At 46.1% G+C, this 26,094-nt stretch overlaps 1 protein-coding gene across 1 annotated transcript in view; it reads right to left on the bottom strand.

Annotated features, from left to right (window-relative positions):
• The window catches only part of CPED1 (cadherin like and PC-esterase domain containing 1), a 519,469-nt gene that overhangs the window by 225,130 nt on the left and 268,245 nt on the right, over positions 1 to 26,094 (bottom strand). The window contains exon 15 of the mRNA XM_075345048.1: positions 2,952 to 3,120. Within this exon, the coding sequence (XP_075201163.1) occupies positions 2,952 to 3,120 (169 nt within the window). The remainder of the gene's footprint in view (positions 1 to 2,951; positions 3,121 to 26,094) is intronic.

The raw sequence follows: 26,094 nt of genomic DNA, 5'->3' as shown, positions 1-26,094 counted from the left end.
TGAGACTTGTCTAAGCTAGTCAACATGTTACATATGTGTACACCAAAATAAAAACACCTGTGTGTATATATGTGCAATTGTTCTAACCAGTAAACAACATACATCAATCTTTTACGCGGCGCTCTTGATTAATGCGTTTAAACAAATGAAAGAAAACACTGTAGGAATTAAAATCATGAGAACTTTCAAGTTTTCGAAAGACTCGTGCTAAGATTTAGTTTAGATACAAGATGTTAATTACATTGATGAATAAAAAAATGGAAACAATTAGTCATCATTTGACATGTTAGGTGATCAAAGCACAAGTCTCCCATACTAATGGAAGTACTTAGAAATGTGTGTTGTTCAAAATTATAATATTAGTTATTATTTAATCTCATGTTACTATGAAAATAAAAACCAGTAAAGATATACAGTATTTAAAGTCTGAGTATTGTCACAGGCAAAACAATACAGGCAGTGGTGATGGCCTCAATTCTTGGACCAAGAAGGTATCTGTAATTGTACAAACAAGAAATACCAGAAAGACACGATGAAGATAGGATATAATGAAGTTAAAATGAGCTTAAATAATTATGATCAGTTATTAAAGGCAGGCAGAAAGGTACTGTATATGACGTGGGCTCTAGGTGAGAATGTCCATCGGGGCCTGGTGGCTATAAACTAAAATCCAAAAATGGTTAGGTTAAGTTGTTTTAAAGTATTATTCCCATCTCTGGTTGACACAGGAATGTTACTCTATGGGGCACGCTTAAAATTTTGGCTTTGTGAGGAACTCTGCAAATAGGCTCAGTTTTTGCACTCTTAAAATTTTGGTTCTATGAGGAACTCTGAAAACAGAGTGTCTCTTTTAAAATGTTGACTGTGGCGGAACTATGAAAACAGGCTCTGTGGCAGCATTCCTAAAATTTTGGCTCTGGGGGAACTCTGAAAACAGGCTCAGTGGCGGCACTCTTAAAATGTTGGCTCAATGAGGGAATTCTGAAAACAGGCTTTGTGGGGGCACTCTTTAAAATTTTTATTTTATTAATTTACTTACTATGTAACCTTGATTGCTATTGTGGCAGAGTCCCTTTAAGTTGTTCCTCTATCCACATTTATTTGCAGGGCAATTTGCTTCCTTTTGCAGCCCCGTAGCCCTTACTATGACCATTTTACAGCACAAAAGTTTGGGCCCCCATTGACTTTTATAGGGTTTGTGGTCAAGGTCGAGTACCAAACTGAACTTTTAACTACAGTTCGGCTGAACCCAGTGAACCCATTATCCATTGGTCCACTCATCCCTAGTTTTCACGCTAGACCTGGACACCCAGCTCTGATGAGGCCTGAGACGTTTCTAAACAAGTCCACATTAAATCTCGATTTCATGATGACATCATGAGATACACTGTGCCCTTGCATGTGCATTACATGGACTACTGTGGAGAGGCCTGTGGTTTCAATGCTTGGTGATGAGGATAAGAAGATGTGCCAATGACCGGACAAGGGATGGTGAAGAGTGAAGGAGCCAGAGAGGTAAGTGGTAAGGCAAGTGTAAGTATTTTATTTATTTTTTAACATTTTGATATCCCTTTCAGTTCAGCAAAATGGCCTGGCTAGACAGAATCTGCACAGAAGGGAATTACAAAAAATCCACTCTTTGGTGAATGCAGATTTTTGTTATATTTGAGTAGAATTTGCTTTGACTCGAATACATTTGCTGATCTCCAATGGCTATAAGAGATTTCCCAAGTTTTGTATTCTTATATTCTTTACATTTATCATTTCATCCCAACTTTTTGGAAATTGGATTTGGATACTGAATCAGGGCATCTTAAGATTTTTTTGTACAGGGGCTTCATTTGTATACAAGATGGTCAAAGGTAATGCCTTAACTAAATAGTACAGTCAGCTTACTTTTAATTTGTCTCATAAACCTTGTATGACGTTAAAAAAAAAATCAATTGCTCTTCTAACCTGAAAATACTGCTGTCATAGAATAGCATATGCCTTTCCTGTTAAATCGTCATTCTCAAGTGAGACATAACAATATATAGACAGTAATTTCACGGTACAATTTGCAAAGCACTAAACTACATGAAATTAATCCTGCTATGGTGAATCAGGTAAGAGTTCTATCTATCCAAAAGGTCCCCCTCAAATTGGATCACCAAAGGTGAAGATGGCAGCTGGGGTCTGGTATTCTCAGGCTGCACAGATGCATGGTTATTGGGCCCTCCTGAGCCTAAAAATATCAGGCTGCAGTTGCCCCAGAAGTGGTGCATCCATTACATGCAAAAATCCTAGTACTTCGCATCAGCTTATCCCGTTGCTGTGGTGCAACATCACTCGCATCTCACTCCAAGACAATTCAGGAGAAACACCAGAGCCAGATTTCACACGCAGATGTGAGTGAACCCTTAAATGTAGTTAAACCTATTAGTGTGAATTTAGCACAATTAGGCTTGTGAACATGCAAGTGACTGTGAATATATAAAGGGGATGTGCACACTAGGACAACCCTTTCTGATTCCACATTTTCTCAAGGTAAAATAATAAGACCTATACTCACCTCTGTGGACAGCGCAGTTCCAAGGCTCGCATTGCCAGTGATCACGTAATTTTGTGGCGTCACGCAAGCCCCGCTTCCAATCAGCGACAGCTTCACTTTCCCATCCTTTGGACACAGGCACAATTAACAGAAGTGAGCATCAGCCACAGTGCTCACTTCTTGGTAATTAACTAATTTGTTCAAAGGCAAGGAGATTATTGGACGTAGAGCTCACATGATGTCACATCACATGAGCCCCGGGAATGTGATTACCAACACCGTTAGAACAGTGCTGAACCTTAGAGTTGAGTATAGGCTTTTTTATTTTACCTGGGGGAAAGCTGTGGAATCAGAAGTTGTTGTCCTAATAGAGAACAACTGGTTTAAAATATTTGTACACAGAATAAAAATTAATCCATACCTGTAAAAATCTACACATTTTATAGTGGTCAAATAAAGGCAGACTGGGACGATCTTCTCGATAGACAGTTATTCTATAGCTTCTTAATAATGCTGGCGTTTGTGAAGATTCATCAACAACATGTAAAGTGATGTGATTTGTTCCGAGTCCAAGTGCATATTTTGCAACTCTAAAAAAAAAAAGTTAAACATTATTCTAAAAATATTAGATTTCAGTTATGATCCATATTTTCAGCTTTCATCCTCATGATCACTTTTTCATGTTACATTCTGGGGCATTGTCACAGGACATGTTTTTATTATCACATCAGTTATATTGTAATTCATATTGAGAGATAAAGATAAAAGTCAAGGTTAACATGTATATCTTGTTTAATGTTAATATATTTAATTTTAGATCATTTTGCAGCTAATTCCAAAGTACGGAATAAAATGAAAACTTAATCTACACTAACATATATGTCCAAATTCTACCCATGCTACTCTGAATCTGATTTATTTCTGGTGATGTTTTAAAGTTATACGACAATAAGCCAGTACTGCATAAGTAATACAAAACATGTGCCTTTGCTTATGGGGAAGAATATTTGTGTATTTCTAATCTTTTTCAAAGCCTTTGACACACCTTTTAATTTAAAAGTTTCAAATACAACAACACAATGCGCCCATCACCCAAACACATAATAAGCTATGCAATACAAGCAAGGACATACCATATATTCAAACAAGTAACTTCTGGACATTAAAAAACACGTCTAAATTAAAGAGAATCTGTCATGCCCCAATACACTATTAACGTGTAGATATCGGGTTAACTCTGCAGTTCAATAGTTTTTCACATTGAGAGCCTGACTACTAGAAGGAAATGTCATAGAGGCGCAGCCGACAATAGCTTCAGTCACTATTCAATATTTAGTGATTACCAGTTGAGAGCATTCCACTTAGCGCCAAGGCGTGGTTACAGCCGCCGCTCACTGTATACAGCACAGTGATTAATGCCACACTGGCTTTTCCCCTAAAACTGAAAGCTGGAGTACACCGGAAGGAATAAAGTTCATTTTCTCAGCCGCAAAGCTTTAGAATACTATTAGCCTACATATTTACCCAATATTTGTAAATTAATAGCGTTTAATAATAATAATAATAATAATAATAATAAAAAAATAAATAAATAAAAATAATTTTATTGCATCATTACAAGTGTGGACATACAGTATATGTCCAACCTCTGTACTTCTGGATGTTAAAAACACAATGTAAATGAAAATTAACAACAAGAAAATTGTTTCCTTGCAACTGTTGCAAAGATCCTAAACAAATAGACAAAACAGCATAAATATAGACAGTATAGAGAAATAATTGATATACATACAGCTCTGGTAAAAATTAAGAGATCACTGCAAAATTGTCAGGTTTTTCTTATTTTCTCTTTATAGATATATCTTTGAGTAAAACGTAAACTGTTTTTTTATTCTATAAACTACTGACAACATGTCTCCAAATTTCCAAGCAATAAATTTTGTATTTAATATCTGAAAATGAGAAATGGTCAAAATAACAAAACAATGCATTGCTTTCAGACTTCAAATAATGCAAAGAAAACAAGTTAATAATAATTTAGAAACAACAATACTAATAATGTTTTAACTCAGGAAGAGCTCAGATATAAATTTTTTGTGAAATAACCATAATTTTTAATCACAGCTTTTATGCGTCTTGGCATGCTTTCCACCAGTCTTTCACACTGCTTTTGGGTGACCTTATGACACTCCTGGTAAAAAATGTGAGCTGTTCTTCTTGTTTTTTGGTGACTATCCATCTTCCTCTTGATTACATTCCACAGGTTTTCAGTAGGGTTCGGGTCTGGAGATTGGGCTCGCCATGATAGTGTTTTTATGTGGTGGTCCTTCATAAACATATTGATTGATCTAGCTGTGTGGCATGGTGGATTGTCCTGCTGGAAAAAACAGTCCTCAGAGATAGGGAACATTGCTTGAGCACAAGGAAGCAACTGTTTTTCCAAGATAACTTGTATGTGGCTTGATTCATACGCCCTTCGCAAAGTTTAATCTGCCCAAATCCAGCTTTGCTGAAGCATTCCTGGATCATCACCGATCCTCCACCAAATTTCACAGTGGGTGCAAGACACTGTGGCTTGTACGCCTCTCCAGGTCTCCGTCTAACCATTAGATGACCAGGTGTTGGGCAAAGCTGAAAATTAGACTCATCAGAGAAGATTACCTTACTCTAAAAATTGGGTAGGAATTGGGCAGATTAAACTTTGCGAAGGATGTATGAATCAAGCCGCATACATGGTTATCCTGGCAAAACAGTTTCTTCCTTCTGCTCAGGCAATGTTCCCCAACTCTGAGGACTGTTTTTTCCAGCAGTGCAATGCGCCATGCCACACAGCTAGGTCAATCAATGTGTGGATGAAGGTCCACCACATCAAAACTCTGTCATTGCCAGCCCAATATCCAGACCTGAACCCCATTGAAAACCTCTGGATTGTAATCAAGAGGAAGATGGATAGTCAAAAGCCAACAAACAAAGAAGAACTGCTTACATTTTTGCACCAGGTGTGGCATAAGGTCACCCAAAAGCAGTGTGAAAGACTGGTGGAAAGCATGCCAAGACGCATTAAAGCTGTGATTAAAAATCATGGTTATTCCACAAAATATTGATTTATGAACTCTTCCTGAGTTAAAACATTAGTATTGTTGTTTCTAAATGATTATAAACTTGTTTTCTTTGTGTTCTACTGAAAGCACTGCATTATTTTGTTATTTTGACCATTTCTCATTTTCAGAAAATAAATACAAAATTTATTGCTTGGAAATTCGGAGACATGTTGTCAGTAGTTTATAGAATAAAAGAAGAATTTACATTTTACTCAAAAATATATCTATAAAGAGAAAAATCAGAAAAACTGTCAATTTTGCAGTGGTTTATTAATTTTTGCCAGAGCTGTATATCCATTACAGTATGCAGAATTATTAGGCAAATGAGTATTTTGATCACATGATAATTTTTATACATGTTGTCCTACTCCAAGCAGTATAGGCTTGAGCCAACTACCAATTAAGTAAATCAGGTGATGTGCATCTCTGTAATGAGGGTGTCATGTAATGACATCAACACCCTATATAAGGTGTGCTTAATTATTAGGCAACTTCCTTTCCTTTGGCAAAATGGGTCAGAAGAGAGATTTGCCGGCTTTTGAAAGTCCAAAATTGTGAGATGTCTTGCAGAGGGATGCAGCAGTCTTGAAATTGCCTAACTTTTGAAGCGTGATCACTGAACAATCAAGCATTTCATGGCAAATAGACAACAGGGTTGCAAGAAGCGTGTTGGGCAAAAAAGGCGCAAAATAACTGCCCATGAATTGAGCAATATCAAGCAAGAAGCTGCCAAGATGCCATTTGCCACCAGTTTGGCCATATTTCAGAGCTGCAACATTACTGGAGTATCAAAAAGCACAAGGTGTGCTATACTCAGGGACATTGCCAATGTAAGGAAGGCTGAAAAACGACCACCTCTGAACAAGAAACATAAGATAAAACATGAAGACTGGGACAAAAAATATCTTAAGACTTATTTTTCAAAGGTTTTATGGATTGATGAAATGAAAGTGACTCTTGATGGGCCACATAGATGGGCCAGAGGTTGGATCAGTAAAGGGCAGAGAGCTCCACTCCAACTCAGACGCCAGCAAGGTGGAGGGGGGGTACTGGTATGGGCTGGTATCATCAAAGATGAACTTGTGGGACTTTTTCGGGTTGAGGATAGAGTGAAGCTCAACTCCCAGACCTACGGCCAGTTTCTTGAAGACAACTTCTTCAATCAGTGGTACAGGAAGAAGTCAGAATCGTTCAAGAAAAACATGATTTTCATGCAGGACAATGCTCCATCACATGCATCCAACTACTCCACAGCGTGGCTAGCCAGTAAAGGTCTACAAGATGAAAATATAATGACATGGCCCCCTTGTTCACCTGATCTGAACCCCGTAGATAACCTGTGGTCCCTCATAAAATGTGAGATCTACAAGGAAAAATAAAGAAGTAAAACAGTACACCTCTCAGAACAGTGTCTGGGAGGCTGTGGTGACTGCTGCACGCAATGTTGACAGATCAAACAGATCAGGTAACTGACAGAATTTATGGATGGTAGGCTGTTGAGTGTCATCATAAAGAAAGGTGGCTATATTGGTCACTAATTTTTGGGGGTTTTGTTTTTACATGTCAGAAATGTTTATTTCTAAATTTTGTGCAGTTATATTGGTTTACCTTATGAAAATTAACAAGTGAAGTGGGTATATATTTGTTTTTATTAAGTTGCCTAATATTTCTGCACAGTAATAGTTACCTGCACAAACAGATATCCTCCTAAGATAGCCAAATCTAAAAAAAAACTACTTCAACTTCCAAAAATATTAAGCTTTGATATTTATGAGTCTTTTGGGTTGATTGACAACATAGTTGTTGATCAATAATAAAAAAAATCTTCTAAAATACAACTTGCCTAATCATTCTGCACACAGTGTAGATTGTCTTGCTAGCCAGAACTGCTAAAAGTAGTAGAGATAATTGGACGTTTTTTTTTTCGTTTTACATATTATTGAAATATCAGTAACATTCACAAAATTGTTCATATTGATATCATTATGAATTGTATGTGCCAAGTGTTTTTACTATTAAGAAATTTATACCAGACATTTTTATTATGCAATGTGGTACTAGCAACTCTGCAAACAGAAGATTGCTTCTTTTACATGGCATTTTGAATAGAAAAATGTTTACATGATCTTCACCAGAGTTTTTTGTCTTTTGCATAGAGACCCTATATAATTTTAATTGCATTTCCATACAGCCAGGGTTAGTATTTTTCATTAATAAAAAGTTGAGGCTTGGAAATGAACTAGAAGGTTGTGTGGTGGGAATATTTAGCAATCCTATATTTAAAGATTTAAGGGTGCTTTACACGCTGCAACATCGCTAGCCAATGCTAGCGATGCCAAGCGCGATAGCACCCGCCCCCATCATACGGCCGATATGTGGTGATCGCTGCCGTAGCAAACATTATCGCTACGGCAGCGTCACACACACATACCTGCTCTGAGACGTTGCTGTGACCGGTGATCCGCCTCCTTACTAAGGGGGCGGTTCGTTCAGCGTCACAGCGACGTCACAGTAGCGTCACTGAACTGCCGCCCAATAGAAAAGGAGGAGAGGAGATGAGCGGCCGGAACATGCCGCCCACCTCCTTCCTTCCTCCTTTTCCGGTGGAGGCAGGTAAGGAGATGTTTGTCATTCCAGCGGCGTCACACATAGCGATGTGTGCTGCCGCAGGAACAACAAACAACATCGTACCTGTCGCTGCAGCGATATTAGGGAAATGAGCAACGTGACAACGAGCAACGATTTTTGTCATTTATGTGCTCGTTTATCATCGCTCATTTGTGTTACATGCTGCGATGTCGGCAACGGCGTCGATGTGCGTCACTAACGACATGACCCCGACGATATATCGTTACTGATGTCGCAGCGTGTAAAGCCTCCTTTAGGCCCCGATTCATCACTACTATTTGTACACTTTTCTGGAGTATTTTTCTTCTTTGTAGTGGCTTTAGAATTTGCACCTTATTTTCTACAAGATTTGTGCAAAGTTGTCTTTAATTTTTAAGTTTTTGTTTTTTACTTTTCTTTGACAACTTTAGTTACCCAGATGTTTTAGATAGATTTATGAGATGTAATGTTTACCAAATGTTGCTTCTCATTCTCACTCCTGGCTGGAGTAAGATTTCAGGAGTCATTATATTACATTGGCACATTTTGGTGACTTTTTATTCGATTTGTGACTTTTAGCACTAGTTTCTACGATTTATGGTTAACCTCTAAAGAAGTTTAAGGCAGATGCGATTTAAAATACTGTCAACTATTGGTCCAACCTGTCACGAACAGTCGGGGGAGTCACTCAGATATCATGCAGCTGTTCACTAAAGCCTGCTTTACACATTACAATTACACATGCGATCTCGTATGCGATCGCACATGCCCCCATCGTATGTGCTGCACGTTCAATTTGTTGCCCATGTCGCACAAATGATAAATCCCGTCACACGTACTTACCTTCCATAAAATCTCGCTGTAGGCGGCGAACATCCTCTTCCTGTAGTGGTAAGGACATTCGGCGTCACAGCGACGACACACGGCAGCCGGCCAATAGAAGCGGAGGGGCGGAGATGAGTGGGACGTAAACATCCCGCCCACCTCCTTCCTTCCGCATTGCCGGCGGGACGCAGGTAAGATGTGTTCATCGTTCCCGGGGTGTCACACACAGCGATGTGTGCTGCCTCAGGAACATTGAACAACCCGGACGTTCAATTTTTAGAATTTGAACGACGTGTATGCGATCAACGTGTTTTCGTACAATCGCAATCACACGTAGGTTTCACACGCTACAACAACACTAATGATGCCGGATGTGCGTCACTTACGACGTGACCCCACCGACACATTGTTAGATTTATTGTAGCGTGTAAAACCCGCTTAATTTGTCACGAACACGACTACTCTCTAGCGCCCCCTTATTGTCAGGTCAATCTCGGAACTGCCGGACAATAAGTAAATGAGGCTCCTGAGCTATTAATGCCAAATATTGGAGGTCTCACAGCAAGGGTAAATGTATATATCACCGATTCCCGCTAATGGAATATATATATATATATATATATATATATATACCTCGGTACCCTTACTGATAGCAGCCCAATAATTCTATGCAAGAAAAATTATGCTGCCACCACCCAACTTTAGGGATAGCTGGGGACCCGTTTCAGATAGCAGAAGGCTTCGGGTTCGGAGTTGTATATAGAGCAAGGAAAGAAGCTATTAAATTTTATATATTTAATCCAAAATAGAAGGCAGTGTTTATAAAAATATACAAGAATTTACAAAAGGGAACAATACAAATAAGTATAGACAGTTACATAAAATAAAAAAGGAGAAATGAAAGAGATTACTACACCTGGTCACGGATTATGGCTCAGCTATAGGGAGAGAGGCACCCCCTTGGAAATGGACAATCCTATACACAGAATGTATATCCTCTGGGCATTGACACAGAGGGTACTAAGACATTGGCTTTTATTAACCTCTGTCCCACCCGCAGCCCCCACCTCTGCTGACATCATGTAAGGGAGGGGGTTTTCCCATCTTCCAACATTATGGAATCATCATGGTCCTCATATCTCCATGTGGGAGCATCCCACGTGAATGATATTACCCTCATATTTTACATTATAATTTTAGCAGAAGGTGGATACCACACAAGAGGTATCCGGTATGTTCTGGGGGGCAGATATTAATTTGTGGCTCTTCCATATGTCCTACGATTAAGTTGAAATATGTGAGATGTGCGTTATGGAGTTTTGAGATCAGCGATATGCCCGCCATATCAGGGGGACATATGTATCTCGCAATATTAATACTTCTCCAACGGAGACAATACGGCTGCCCTAGCCTTTTGATCAGAAAAGCTATATTCCTGCAGGAAACTTGTACTCTGCCCCTGTGTATACAGATTGTAGTCAGAGCATCTCTTGCTACGCAGGGGGTATTTGAAGAACTGGGGGGAGGTGTTGTAAGGTAATTGAAATGTACCTGTTACATCCCCTGACCAGGAAAGCGTTTGCTGGCTGTTCATTTGGTAGGGCCCTGCAGGGAGGGGGGTATGATCACTCCTGATCCAGAGACCATGAAAACATATCTGCTTATTATATTTTTATGACACAACCTTTACAATTTTAGTACCCATATCAGGAGTTAACATTGATAGTCATGAAAATGGTGAGTTGGATAAGTCAAGTTAATAACTTTAAAGTTAAATTTAGTCATTTTAAAAGTTTGCCTTACATAGCATTCCAAATTTTTATACCAAGTAAAAAATGGATGAAGATAATCCCAGTTCAAAAAGTTTGGAATCTTAAATAATGTGACATATGAAGGTTCAATTTATCCCTTACTAGACCTCTAAGTCACATAAAACCTACACAGCCAGCCTGAAAACATCTGGCCTGTAAGTCCCATGCAGAATGCCAAATGATTTCATGTGGCCCAAAGAGAACCAGTAGACACTGGTTCCATTCTTCCTCTATTAAATTGTATTCATGTCTTTCATACATGAGTACATTTGAATCATGATTACTAGGATAAAGGCAGAGGAGTGCTCATCCTAACAAGCAGCCGCATGATTGGGTTATCATGCTGCTGACCCCATCACACTGCTGCTGTCACTGCTTTGCCACTGATGCGATAGAAGGAAGAGTAAAAGCAGGGAAGAGTAGAAGCTCTATAGAGGAGTCAAAGATTGAATGTACATCAAAATATGGGTGGTAGGGAGAAGAGAAGCAGTGTGGCGGAATACTATGTAGAGGGACAGTGTGGAGGGACATTATAAAGAGGAACAGCATCTGGGAAATAAACTGGAGAGGTTTGAGAATGGAGAGACATTATGAAAAGTAGAAGTAGAAGTAGTGGAAAGACAGTGTAGTGATGAGGGAGCATGGAGCACAGTATGGAGAAGTGGAAGCATACGGGACAGTGGAGAGAAGCAGCATGAGGGACATTAAAGAAATACATAGCATAAAGAAAGACTGTGTGAAGGCCATGGTTTGTAAGGAAGGCCAACATGGCAGTAATAGTTCATAAGGGACAACAGTGTGATGTTTATAGTTCATAAGGAAGGACAGTGTGGCCAGCATGGTGGCTCAGTGAGAGTACCATGGTGGCTCAGTGAGAGTACCATGGTGGCTCAGTGGTTAGCACTGTTGCTTTGCAGTGCTGGGGTCCTGGATTCAAATCTAACAAATACAACATCTGCAAGGAGTTTGTATCTTCTCCGAGTGTTAATGTGGGTTTCCTTTGGGTACTCCAGTTTCCTTCCACATTCAAAAGATATACAGATAGGGAATTTGGATTGTGAGTCCCAACTGGGACAGTTGTGACAATGTCTGTAAATTGCTTTGAAATATGATGGTGCTATATAAACAGAGCATAATAATGTATAATTGAGGACAGTAGTGGTCATAATTTATTATAAGGGGGACATATTTTGTGCAGGAAACACAGTGCGGGACCATTATTTATTCTAGGGCAAAACAATAGAGAAATTTTTATTCATGGGTTCTTATAATGATACTGTTATTTTTCAAGACATCCTTTTGGGGTGTGCAGCAGAAGATGTGAGTTTTCAGAGAAAAGCTATGCATATGAAATCTCATCATGGTATCTGTACTTCATAGAGTGAAAACTTATGCAAACAACTTGGCCTAGTGAAGATATAATCTGTAAGGGTCCTAGATTTAAATGTTTATTTGTGATACTGACCGCATCTTTTCAGTACTGTGGTTCCTGTATGGTACAAAGTCTTATGATGGCTTGACACAACAACTCCCACTATCTCCTTTCTATTAGTAAGGGCATACAGATTCATGTGATACAACTGTATATAGGGCTTTTTGACATTGAAATTGCTTACTATACTAATCTTGGTTCTGCATTCATGTATTGATAGTAATTCTTGTGCTGCATTCATGTATTAATGGTGGTTGTGGTGCTGCATTCATGTTCTAATGGTGGTGCTGGATTCATATTGTGATGGTGGTTCTGGTCATAGATTTATGTACTGATGGTAGTGTTGGATTCATGTAGTGGCGGTGGTTCTAGTGATTGATTTATGTACTGATGATGACTTATTTTAAACACATTTAGCAATCCATAATTGGTCAGATGACGTGCAATATGGCTTGGAGTTTTGAGGTTTTTGCTCAGTTTTTGGTCCAACTACTGTGTAAGTTATGATGTGTTTACATTGAGTATTTGGAGCAGAAATTGAGCAGAAACCTTCTGAATGCTTAACTAAAACTCAAATTTTGGTTCTGGTGATGTATTAATGAAAGTATTCCTTTAATTTTTTGTGTGGCCTTGAGATGGGTTACTACGACAATGTGGTTGTTGGACTAAGGGGCACTTTACACGCTGCGACATTGCTAGCCGATGATAGCGATGCCGAGCATGATAGTACCCGCCCCCGTCGCACATGCGATATCTTGTGATAGCTGCCGTAGCGAACATTATCGCTACGGCAGCTTCACACGCACTTACCTGCCATGCGACGTCGCTCTGGCCGGCGACCCGTCTCCTTCCTAAGGGGACGGGTCGTGCGGCGTCACACCGACGTCACATGGCAGGCGGCCAATAGAAGCAATGGGGCGGAGATGAGCGGGACGTAAACATCCCGCCCACCTTCTTCCTTCCGCATAGCCGGTCGAGGGGGGTAAGGAGAAGTTCCTCGCTCCTGCAGCTTCATACACAGCGATGTGTGCTGCCGCAGGAACGAGGAACAATATCGTACCTGTCGCTGCAGCGAAATTATGAAAATGACCAACATTACACAGATCACTGATTTACGATGCTTTTGTGATCGTTTATCAGTGCATCTAGGCTTTAGACTATGTGCGCACGTTGTATACTGTCCCTGCAGAAATTTCTGCAGCGATTTGAACAGCACACGTGCGCTTCAAATCGCTGCAGAAACAGTCCGTAATGAAAAAAAAAATCCGATTCCATGCGCTCTGACTGCAGCCCCTCCCATAGACAGGGCGGGGGATGCAGGCAAAGCGCAGGAAAGAAGTGACATGTCACTTCTTAGAACGCCTGCTTCAGGCAGCAGCCGAAGCGCTGCGCTCTAATACGCCACGTGCGCATGTCAATCTCAATAGGTTGTGCAGGGGACGCAGGACGCATGCAGTTACGCTGCGGTGCAGATCGTAGCATAACTGCATGCAATTATGCAACGTGCGCACATAGCCTTACACGTTGCAACGCTGTTACTGGTGCCGGATGTGCGTCACTTTCGATTTGACCCCGACGACATCGCAGTAGCGATGTCTCAACATGCAAAGTACCCCTAAGAAATACTGTGCACAACTCCTCCAGAGGAATTATCATGTACAAATATAGGAAAAAAGTTTAATAAGAATGAACCTTTACCGATGTTTAAATCTTGTGTTTATTTTATCTGTAATAAAACATCTCATTGATATGAATGCACAGAAAACGTATTGTTATTGCCAGATAAAACCACTTTTCCAAAGTTGTGTACATTATTTTTGTTGCTGATTAGCATACTTTAGATTAACGCAAAACAGATTGGCAAACTGATTAAACTCTAAATCTTTGGTTGGTGTCATGGAAAATATGAACAAACTTAGAAAAACATCAAAACTGATGTGGAAAAGCATGCTAGTGAATAGACGGTTGCATTGCTGATTTGCATATCTATATTGCATGTGTTAATTTTGAGAAAAAAAGTGAAAACATAAGATGTGTTTCAACCATGCTCTTCAATTAAAGGATTAGTAACTAGAACATTATAGCTTAAGGTAATATGCATTTGAAAAAAATTACAAAACAGTAACAAATCCAATCAAAATGTTTGGAGGCCACAGGTAACATAAAAGTGAACTTCACTTAAAAAAAACAGACAGTTGAAAAGTGTTGGCTATTTCTCTATTTGCATGCACCTTTACATTTTAACTATTTTGCAGCTGCCTCTTGGCATTGAGTGCTGTTGCTTAGCTAACTGTACATGCTGTACAGTAAACAGTGTATATGAAGTAGAGAACAGATTGCTTGTGCATTTGAGCAGGAATGTATAGCATGAATGTGCCAAAACAGATTTATAAGTCACAGATAGTACTGGCAAGTAACAATATATATGAAAATTATCTCTTTTTAAAAACAGATGAGATACTAAAAAATGATTTTATTTTAACCAAGACCATGCTCTAAATGTGTTCCTTATCACCTGAATACATATTATTTCAAGGTTCTCTTGTTATAACTCAGATAAATATAATTTCCATATCATATAATAGTATATGATGTCTAATTAAAGATCTTTATAATTACATGGCTTCTTAAAGCATGATTTCTCAAGTTGTGTCTTGGGGATCACGCAGCTCTTCAGTCTTTTCACTTCTTTGTTGGTGGGGAGTCTAGCAATTCTCCTTGATTGACATTCTAGTTCAGTATCTTTGTGCAACTGCAGTATTCCAGCTAAAGTGACAGTAATGGTCTGACAGTGCTTGTTCTGAAGCCTACACTGTTATCGCTGTATTTGCATTTAAAGCTAACTGTGCCTCTGAACAAGCACATGGCTTGGGAAAGTAAGAGCAGTGCTCTGGAGAACTGCCAATAGTAGAGAGATTGGGATTTTGCAGGACTGACAACAGTAGTTTAGGATCATGAGCTAACAGGCAGCGTAAGCAACTGTCTAACAGCTATATGGAGATGAATGGTAGCGTCGCAGAAAAACAGCAATTGTACTTACTTGCACAGATCACAGAAACTAATGCACTAGCAGGATACAGCAGCAACCACTTGCAAAGGCAGAGGTAGCACAGTTGTAAAACACAGATGAAAACAACTACTAACAACCTAACAATATAAGGAGGAAGTGATTGCCTATTATTGAAATTGCACACAGATAAGAGTTATATATAGGGTGCTGGTCACACATAGCTGGGTTCACACATAGCGACAGCGACATCGCTGTTACGTCACCATTTTCTGTGACACAACAGCGACCTTGTATGTCGCTGTTATGATCGCTGCTTAGCTGTCAAACACAGCGACGCAGCAGTGATCATAACGTCACTACATGTGCAGAGAGCAGGGAGCTGCGCACACTGCTTAGCGCTGGCTCCTTGCTCTCCTAGCTACAGCACACATCGGGTTAATTACCCGATGTGTACTGCAGCTATATGTGCAGAGAGCAGGGAGCCGCGCACTCTGCTTAGCGCTGGCTCCCTGCTCTCCTAGCTACAGTACACATCGGGTTAATTACCCGATGTGTACTGCAGCTACATGTGCAGAGAGCAGGGAGCCGCGCACACTGCTTAGCGCTGGCTCCCTGCTCTCCTAGCTACAGTACACATCGGGTTAATTACCCGATTTGTACTGCAGCTACATGTGCAGAGAGCAGGAGCTGGCAGCGCAGGCAGCGTGAGAGCGGCGGAGGCTGGTAACGAAGGTAAATATCGGGTAACCACCTTGGTTACCCGATGTTTACCCTGGTTACAGCTTACCACAGCTGCCAGATGCCGGCTCCTGCTCTCTGCTCGCTTCATTTCGTCGCTCTCTCGCTGTCACACACAGCGATCTGTGCATCACAGCGGGAGAGCAACAATAAAAAAAAACAAACCAGGGCTGTGTGTAACGCGCAGCGATCTCACAGCAGGGGCCAGATCGCTGCTCAGTGTCACACACAGCGAGATCGCTAATGAGGTCACTGCTGCGTCACAAAAACCGTGACTCAGCAGCGATCTCAGCAGCGATCTCGCTGTGTGTGAAGCACCCTAAGTAGTGCACAATATCTGACTTACAGCCTATTACAGTGATGGTGAACCTATGGCATGCGTGCCAGACTATGCACGCAGAGCCCTTTGTGCTGGCACGCGCGCTGTCACCACACTGCGCCACTGTGGTGTTGGAGCAGAGGAGAAATCTCTCCTCCTTCTGACACACCTCCTCTTCTGAGCCGCAGGCCTGTTGCCTAGGAGATGGAGAAGCGTCAGTAGGTGGCGCCGGTGTCTTGTAGCCGCGCGGGAACTGAAGTGACTGAGGACGCAGCAATGGAGCGGCTGCTGCAATGTAAGTTTTTTTTATTATTTTTTAATTTTTAAGCTGTGTGCGGCTGTGCCAAGGTGTGGGGGACAGAGCCATCACAGGGCAAACATGGAGCGCATGGGGGAAAACATGGAGAGCACAGGGGACACATGGGAGCATGGGGGACAGAGCCAGCACGGGGCAAACATGGAGCGCACGGGGGAAACATGGAGAGCACGGGGAACACATGGGAGCACAGGGGACAGAGCCAGCATGGGGCAAACATGGAGAGCACGGGGGAAACATGGGAGCACAGGGGCAAACATGGGAGCACAGGGGCAAACATGGGAGCACGGGGGCAAACATGGGAGCACGGGGGCAAACATGGGAGCACGGGGGCAAACATGGGAGCACGGGGCAAACATGGGATCACGGGGGAAACATGGGGAGCATGGCGGAAACGGGGAGCACGGCGGAAACAGGGAGCACGGGGGAAACATGGGGAGCACGGGGCAAACATGGGAGCACCGGGCATATACAAACAGAGCATGGGGCAAACAGAGCACGGGGCAAACAGAGCACGGGGCAAACATGGGAGCACGGGGCAAAAATAGGGAGCACAGGGGCAAACATGGGAGCACAGGGGCAAACATGGGAGCACAGCGGCAAACATGGGAGCACAGGGGCAAACATGGGAGCACAGGGGCAAACATGGGAGCACAGGGGCAAACATGGGAGCATGGGGGAAACATGGGAGCACGGGGGAAACATGGGAGCACGGGGGAAACATGGGGAGCACGGGAGAAACATGGGGAGCACGGGGGAAACATACGGAGCACGGGGCAAACATGAGAGCACAGGGGCAAACATGGGAGCACAGGGGCAAACATGGGAGCACAGGGGCAAACATGGGAGCATGGGGGAAACATGGGAGCACGGGGGAAACATGGGAGCACGGGGGAAACATGGGGAGCACGGGGGAAACATGGGGAGCACGGGGGAAACATACGGAGCACGGGGCAAACATGAGAGCACAGGGGCAAACATGGAGAGCATGGGGGAAACATGGGGAGCACGGGGGAAATATGGGGAGCACGGGGGAAACATGGGGAGCACGGGACAAACATACGGAGCACGGGACAAACATACGGAGCACGGGCCAAACATAGGGAGTACAGGGGCAAACATGGGAGCACAGGGGCAAACATGGGAGCACAGGGGCAAACATGGGAGCACAGGGGCAAACATGGGAGCACGGGGGAAATATGGGGAGCACGGGGGAAACATGGGGAGCACGGGGGAAACATGGGGAGCATGGGGGAAACATGGGGAGCACGGTGGAAACATACGGAGCACGGGGCAAACATGAGAGCACAGGGGCAAACATGGGAAGTACGGGGGAAACATGGGGAGCACGGGGGAAATATGGGGAGCATGGGGGAAACATGGGGAGCATGGGGCAAACATAGGGAGCACGGGGCAAACATAGGGAGCACGGGGCAAACATAGGGAGCACGGGGCAAACATAGGGAGCACGGGGAAAACATGGGGAGCACGGGGGAAACATACAGAGCACGGGGCAAACATAGGGAGCATGGGGCAAACATACAGAGCACGGGGCAAACATACAGAGCACGGGGCAAACATAGGGAGCACGGGGAAACATAGGGAGCAGGGGGCAAACATAGGGAGCAGGGGGCAAACATAGGGAGCACGGGGCAAACATAGGGAGCACGGGGCAAACATAGGGAGCACGGGGCAAACATAGGGAGCACGAGGGAACATAGGGAGCACGGGGCAAACATAGGGAGCACGGGGCAAACATAGGGAGCACGGGGCAAACATGGGAGCACGGGGCAAACATAGGGAGCACGGGGCAAACATATGGAGCACGGGGCAAACATAGGGAGCACGGGGCAAACATAGGGAGCACGGGGCAAACATAGGGAGCACGAGGTAACATAGGGAGCACGAGGCAAACATAGGGAGCACAGGGGAAACATAGGGAGCACGGGGCAAACATGCGAGCACGGGGGAAACATAGGGAGCGCGGAGCAAACATAAAGAGCGCGGGGCAAACATACAGAGCGCGAGGCAAGCAAACAGAGCACGGAACAAGCAAACAGAGCACGGGGCAAGCAAACAGAGCGCGGGGCAAGCAAACAGAGCGCGGGGCATACATGGCTGCAAGGATGGGGGAAACATGCAAAGATGGAGAGAAACGTGCAAGGATGGGGGGAAACATGGCTGCAAGGATGGGGGAAACATGGCTGCAAGGATGGGGGGAAACATGACTGCAAGGATGGTGGGAAACATGACAGCAAGGATGGGGGAAACATGACTGCAAGGATGGGGGAAACATGCCAGGATGGGGTACATTTAGCAGGAAGGGGAACATGCCAGTAAGGGGTACATTTAGCAGGAAGGGGAACATGCCAGTAAGGGGTACATTTACCAGGATGGGGGATACATTTACCAGGATGGGGGGAAACATGAAAGGATGGGGGGAAATATGCCAGGATGGGGGTACATAAACATGCCAGGATGAGGACAAATGCCAGGATGGGGAACATTTAGCAAGAAGGGTGACATTTATCAGGATGGGGGACATTTACCAGGAAAGGGGACATTTACCAGGATAAGGGAACATGCCTGGATGAGGTACATTTACCAGGATGGGGTCATTTAACAGCATGGGGGAACATGCCAGGATGGGATACATTTACAATCATGGGGTACAATTACCAGGATGGGGTACATTTACCAGGATGGGGTACATTTACCAGAGTGGAGGACATTTACCAGGAATGGGGTACATTTACCAGGATGGGGCCATGATGGGGACAAATATACCAGAATGTAGGAAATATATATCAGGATGGGGGACATGTTTACCAGGAAGTGGCCAGGAAGGGGACATAACTACACAATGAAAGGGGAGCAACTCGCACATCTTTATGGGATTTCAGGATGCTCAGACTTTGAAATGTAGTTGTGGATTACAGGGTGACATCTGATTGCATTCTAGGCTAAAATCTCTGTCTAATATGCTGCAATTTTTTCCAGAGGGATCAATCCAACTGCTGTGTCTGGAAAGGGCAGGGGCTCAGCTTCAATGTGTGGTAAGCATGAGCGTGATGCCCCCTGCTGAAGAGAAGACTGCAAAGGTAAGGTTACAATTAATTATTTATATAATAGGATTGGTTGGCACTTCGGAAAAAAAAATGGGTTTAGGGCTACTGTCGCGGGCGGAGGAGGGGACGCTGCGCTCTCCCACTGGTTGGGTCCGGCTGCCGCTGCTGCTGCGGCCTCTGCTGCTCGGTGGCTCGAGCGATGGGCCGGATCCCGGGGACTCGAGCGGCGCTCCTCAACCGTGAGTGAAAAGGGGATTGGTTTTGGGGATTTATTGTTGTCCGTGACGCCACCCACGGTTGTGGTGATTGTGTGGACACCACCGCTGCTCTGTATGGGGATCCCGGGAGCGGTGACAGGGAGCAGCTTTGTTGTTATTTCTCCCCTCCGTGGGTAGGGGGTTGGTTGTCCTGGGGCCCGGTGAGGGGGTAGGGATGGATGGCAGGCCGGATGCGGGGCCTATTGAGGTGCAGGGTCGCGGGGGCAGCGCTGTGCCACACGGCACGGTGGTACTCACTCAGCCTGAGACGTTGACACAGTTCTCGGTAAAACACACGGCTGGAAAGACGGTTCCCACGGACGGCTGCTGTTGCTTTTCCCCGGTAGTTGGCGGTGACGGTCTCTGTCCCTGCACCTAGTGTAATGTTGGTAGCGATGGGTTCCCACCGGTAACCCGCTCCCCGACTTGGATATGGGCCGGAGGAGCCCCTCTTTGACTGCAGGCGCTGGCCCTGAGAAACTGGTGCCTTGGCGGTGGCGGTGTCTCTCCCCTACGGTTGGACTGTTGCCTTCAATCGGGACTTAGTTGTTGGGAGACCCGGAGGTCCCCTTCACTGACGGATTTGGCAAATTCACGGCGACTCCTAGCCTTGCCGGGATCCGAAAGGCCCCTGCCAATGGTGCTGGCTTCTCCTTGTATACCGGTCCGGTACCGCCGGGCCACCACCCGTCCACGGTCCTTTCGTCTACCTCCTATCAGCCTCTCCTGCAGACGGTCACCACCGTCTGCTAACCTTGCTGTCTCAGTCCGGGGCACACACCCGGACCAACTTCAGGCTTTCCAAACTGTCACTTTCTCCTTCACTTCAACTCCTCTCTCTTGCTCCTCTACCACTTCCCTCTCACTTCAAACTCTATCTCTGTTCAACTGCCTGGTTTTCCCGCCTCCAGGACTGTGAACTCCTTGGTGGGCGGAGCCAACCGCCTGGCCCACCCCCTGGTGTGGACATCAGCCCCTGGAGGAAGGCAACAAGGATTTCTGGTGTAGCTTTGGTGTACCTATCCGGGGTGTAGGGTGTGGTGGTGTCATTACCTGTGACCCATGGCTTGCCCAGGGCGTCACATTCCCCCTTAGCAAAATGCAGACCGTCCGCGGGCTGCCCGTCCAACACCGGTTTTATTTTTCTGAAAAAGATAAAAAACGGTAACACTTACAATTATAGTAACATCATCCCACAACGGGAGGCACTTTTCTTAAACGTTATGGTAACAGTTGCGGCTGCCGCTCTCTCCCACCCAAGTAACCTGGCCCTGATGCTGCCCCTAAGAAATAGGCAGCACCCCTTGACCCCAGTCCTGAACCAAGTCACCCGAGCAGGATCTGTCCTTCCCCTCCAGAGGGTAGCCACCGGTTCCTGTGGTGGCTGGGCCCCAGCCTGCTCCACTGCGGGCCTTCCCTCCAACCTGCCTCTCCGGAGGCGGTAACGGTAAGCTGCAACAAAACATTATTTACATGCCACTAACGTTTGTGGTTGCCCTGCAAGTTCACGGGCTTGTCCGTAAGGAGTCCCTTACGCAACTTTAAGCGGTCCCCACGGGGACAACGGTGCCGGCAACGGCCGGTTTAATCACGGTTGCTGACAATCAGATGAGACTTCGGTGATCATTTTCATTTTCTCATAACTTTCAAAACTTTTAAACACACACATTCACCCCCCCTCTAAATAGTAGTTTCCCTGTACCTAAGTGGGGGTCTACCTAGGTTGGGGCGAGTGGACCTGCGGGGTCCAGTGTCAGTGGTGACAGGCTGCGGGGGAGAGGGAACAATCAATCCCCCTTCCCTGTTATCATGTGGGGCAGGCGGAGGCATAGGGGAGCTGGGCACAGGTTCATCCCTGGGCACTGGCACTGGCTCTGGCTCACGGTTGACCACCTCCATCCTTTCTTCATCCACGGGTTGTGGGAATAGTATCACTGGAAGAATCACCGCGCCGTTCTGTGTAGGCCAGTCCACTGGGAAGTCACCCATCATGGTGTGGATTACCTCTTTTGCTTTCTCCGCTGGTGGAGGAACTGGAACTTCAGCCATTGCCCTCAATGCTGGTGGGCACCTTTTCAGATGGTCCCGGGAAACCGTGGCCAAAGTGCCCCCTTGGTCACGACTAATCTGGTAGGCCTTCCCATCTTACCATCCTGTGGGCTGTATGACGTATGGGGTTTGTTCCCATTGATCGTCCAGCTTGTGGGTTCTCCTTTTCCGCTTCAGCACCACATCTCCAGGCTGGAAAGGGCCAGCAGACGCCTTCTGGTTGAAGCGCCGCTCCTGTTGTTCCCGACTCCGACTTAAATTCTTCTCATATTCCTGAATCTGTCGGTACTGAACCCTCCGCCGAGTGTCCCATTCAGCCGTCGAGGGGAGTGTTTCTGGGGCTTCCAGTCCCATTTCCAGGTCCACCGGCAGTCGGCCGGGGCGAGCCCTCATCAGATATGCTGGGGTGCACTTCGTTGAGCTGGATGGGATATTATTGTACATATCGACCAAGTCAGGCAGCTTCTCCGGCCACAGGTTCCTCTCTTCTAGCGGCAACGTCTTGAGGAGGCCAAGGACCAAATGGTTCATCTTCTCACACATACCGTTGGTTTGGGCATGGTAAGGCGTGGTCCGGATCTTCTTGCAGCCGTACAGCTGACAGAACTCATGGAACACCTCCGCTTCAAAGGCTGGGCCTTGGTCAGTAAGCACCTTCTCAGGTTATCCATGTGGTCAGCAGAAGTAAGCTTGGAACGCTCTAGCGGCGGTATGGCCGGTTAGGTCTTTGACCGGGACAACTACCATGAACCTTGAGTAATGATCCACTATGGTCAGAGCGTAGGTGTACCCACTTCGGCTGGGGGTGAGCTTTACATGGTGCAAGGCAACCAGCTCCAGCGGCTGATGTGTAATGATCGGGTGTAGGGGCGCCTTCTGGTTAGCCTCATCCTTCCTCCTCAGCGTGCAAGGACCGCACTCTCGACACCAGGCCTCCACAGACTCCCACATCCCACTCCAATAGAACCGCTCTCTCAACAGCATCTCCAGCTTCTTCCATCCGAAGTGTCCGGCACCATCATGGTATGCTTGCAGAACGGTGGGTACATTAGCCTGGGGAATCACCAACTGGCGGATTTTCTCATGAGTCTTCGGGTTGATCAGCTCACGGTACAACTTCCCTTGGTGTAGATTAAGCCGGGTCCATTCCTTCCACAAGAGTTGGGCTTCAGCTGGGGCGGCAGGGTCTATTCCAGCAGCGCCTCGCTCCACCAGGGTCTTGACTAGGCGGACAGCGGGCGCCTGGTTTTGAGCTTCCTGCCACTCCTGACTTGGCAGCGGGTCCAGGTTCACCCGTTGTTGGTGGATATGTACCTTCTCAGTTGGCGGCTGGTGAAATGCAGGCAGCTCGATCTCTTCAATGTCGTCATCTTCACACCCTTCTTCTGACAAATGGGGCATCCGAGAGAGTGCATCAGCATTTACGTTGACACGACCGGCCCTGTATTTGATTGTGAAGTCATAGTTGGCTAGCCTGGCCACCCACCGCTGCTCCAACGCACCCAACTTGGCCGTGTCCAGGTGAGTCAGCGGATTGTTATCCGTAAAAGCGGTGAATTTTGCTGCGGCCAAGTAATGGCGGAACCGCTCGGTGATAGCCCATACCAACGCCAGGAGTCCAAGCTTGAAGGAGCTGTAGTTCTCAGGCTTCCTTTCAGTCGACCGGAGCTTTCGGCTAGCATAAGCAATCACTTTTTCCTTCCCGTCCTGGACCTGGGATAGGACTGCCCCCAAACCCACATTGCTGGCATCAGTGTAGAGGATGAATGGGTGGCTGTAATCAGGGTACGCTAGGACCTCCTCTCCGGTCAAGGCCGCTTTCAGCTGGCGGAAGGATTCCTCATGCCTTTCTTCCCACACCAGTGGGGCTCCGATGGGCCTACCACCTTTGGTCTGTCCCACGAGGGGGTCTTGCATGGGGGCAGCCATCTTCGTGTACCCCTTGATGAAGCGTCGGTAGTACCCCACCAGACCCAGAAACTGCCTTACTTCCCTCACTGTGGTTGGTCTTGGCCAGTCCTGGATGGCAGTGATCTTCTCGGGGTCGGGGGCGACACCTTCTGCACTCACTACATGCCCCAGGTACTGCACTCTGGGTTTCAGCAGGTGACACTTAGAGGGCTTCAACTTCATCCCGTATTTGGCAAGGGACGCGAACACCTCGGCCAGGTGCTCCAGATGGGTTTCATACGTCTGAGAGTACACAATCACATCATCCAGGTATAACAGGACGGTCTTGAAGTTTAGATGCCCCAGACAGCACTCCATCAGCCGTTGGAAGGTTCCAGGGGCATTGCACAGCCCGAACGGCATACTATTGAATTCACAGAGCCCCATTGGGGTGGTGAAGGCAGTTTTCTCCCCTCCCGGTCCTCCGGTGCCACCGCTACTTGCCAGTACCCGCTGGTGAGGTCAAGGGTAGAGAAGTAATTCACAGTTCTCAGTGCAACCAAAGACTCTTCAATACGGGGCAGTGGGTAAGCATCTTTATGCGTTATCTGGTTAATCTTCCGGTAATCCACACACATCCGCATGGTGCCATCCTTCTTCTTGACCAGTACCAACGGGGCGGCCCAGGGACTATAGCTGTCCCTAATAACCCCTGCCTCTTTCATGTTCCTCAACATATCCTTGGCACATTGGTAGTGTGCAGGGGGAATAGGCCTGTACCTCTCTTTGATAGGGGGGTGCTCACCGGTGGGGATGTGGTGTTGGACCCCTTTGATCTGCCCAAAGTCTAGTGGATGTTTGCTAAAAACTTGCTCATACTCCTGAACCACCCTGTATACCCCTTCTTTGTGATGTGTAGGGGTATCGTCAGTGCCCACGTGTAACTGTTGGTGCCACTCGTCTAACTCCCCTTGGGGCGGGTGAGGGCTGGTAGCAGGTGGGGAAACTGGAAGAGCTGCCCCGTGGATGGTGTGGGGGTCCAGGGTGAGCAACTTGGCAAGGGTAGCATACCGGGGAAGACTGACTTCTTCCTCCCCATAGTTCAGCACCCTCACGGGCACTCTCCCCTTTTTTACATCTACCACCCCTCGGGTGGCCATTACTGTGGGCCAGTGCTCGGAGGGCATGCGCTCTATCATGGCAGGGTAATCACGCCCCTGAGGCCCTACTGCTGCCCTACACCAAATCATCATCTCACTCCTAGGGGGCACAATCAACGGAGCAGCATCCATCACTCTCACGCCACCAAATCTCTCCTCCTGTTGAGTTAACATGCTGACGGTACATCAAGGCTCGGATCTCGCGCTGCACAGCTCTCTGTCGGCTTCCCGCCGCCGTGGCGGCCAGCTGCTGCAGTAGGGCCAACACATCACTCATACAGTGCTCCATCACATTGGTTCCCAGCACTATCTTCGGGTTATAATCACTGGGTTCATTCATGATCACAATCATACCCTGGTGTTGCAGTTCAGCTCGCCCCACCGTCATGGCCACTTGTTTATACCACACTTGGGTCAGTGGGAGTCCATCAGCAGCAATCAGTGTTATACTAGTTTCTGGGGGAGCCAGCTCGTCTGTCCCTCAATACCGTTGGTACAATGTGTATGGTATGGTGGTTACCTGTGATCCAGTGTCCAAGAGAGCCATCACCGGTATGCCGTCCACAGCCACGGGGATGATAGGCCGGGCCCCGATATACCGGTCCCGCCAGTCTGGGGGGCCACGAGGTTCTACTCCTGAGGATTGGCCCGTGGCCCCAGGGGTTGCTCGTTTAACGGGCACTGTCGGAAGTAATGGCCAGGCTTGCTGCACCTGTAGCAGGTTGGAGGTCTGTTCCGCGGGTTGTTAGCACTTCTCCGCTGCATCCAGGGAACATCCTCAGGGCTGTCGGCGAGCTGTATCCCAGTTGGAGGCTGGGATCTGGTCAGAGGTTGGAGTGCGGCGAGAATCTTGGCGAGGTCTCCATCCATGCGACGGACCTGGGCAGCCAGTTCTTCCATTGTGCTGCTTGGAGCTGTAGGTGCTGGAGAGGTTGGTAGGGCAGGGGCCACTACGACGGGGGTTGTCTCAACTGGCCATGG

Source organism: Anomaloglossus baeobatrachus, chromosome 4 (assembly GCF_048569485.1).
Source record: "Anomaloglossus baeobatrachus isolate aAnoBae1 chromosome 4, aAnoBae1.hap1, whole genome shotgun sequence".
Lineage (NCBI taxonomy): Eukaryota > Metazoa > Chordata > Amphibia > Anura > Aromobatidae > Anomaloglossus > Anomaloglossus baeobatrachus.
This window is presented reverse-complemented; position numbering and strand designations above follow the sequence as displayed.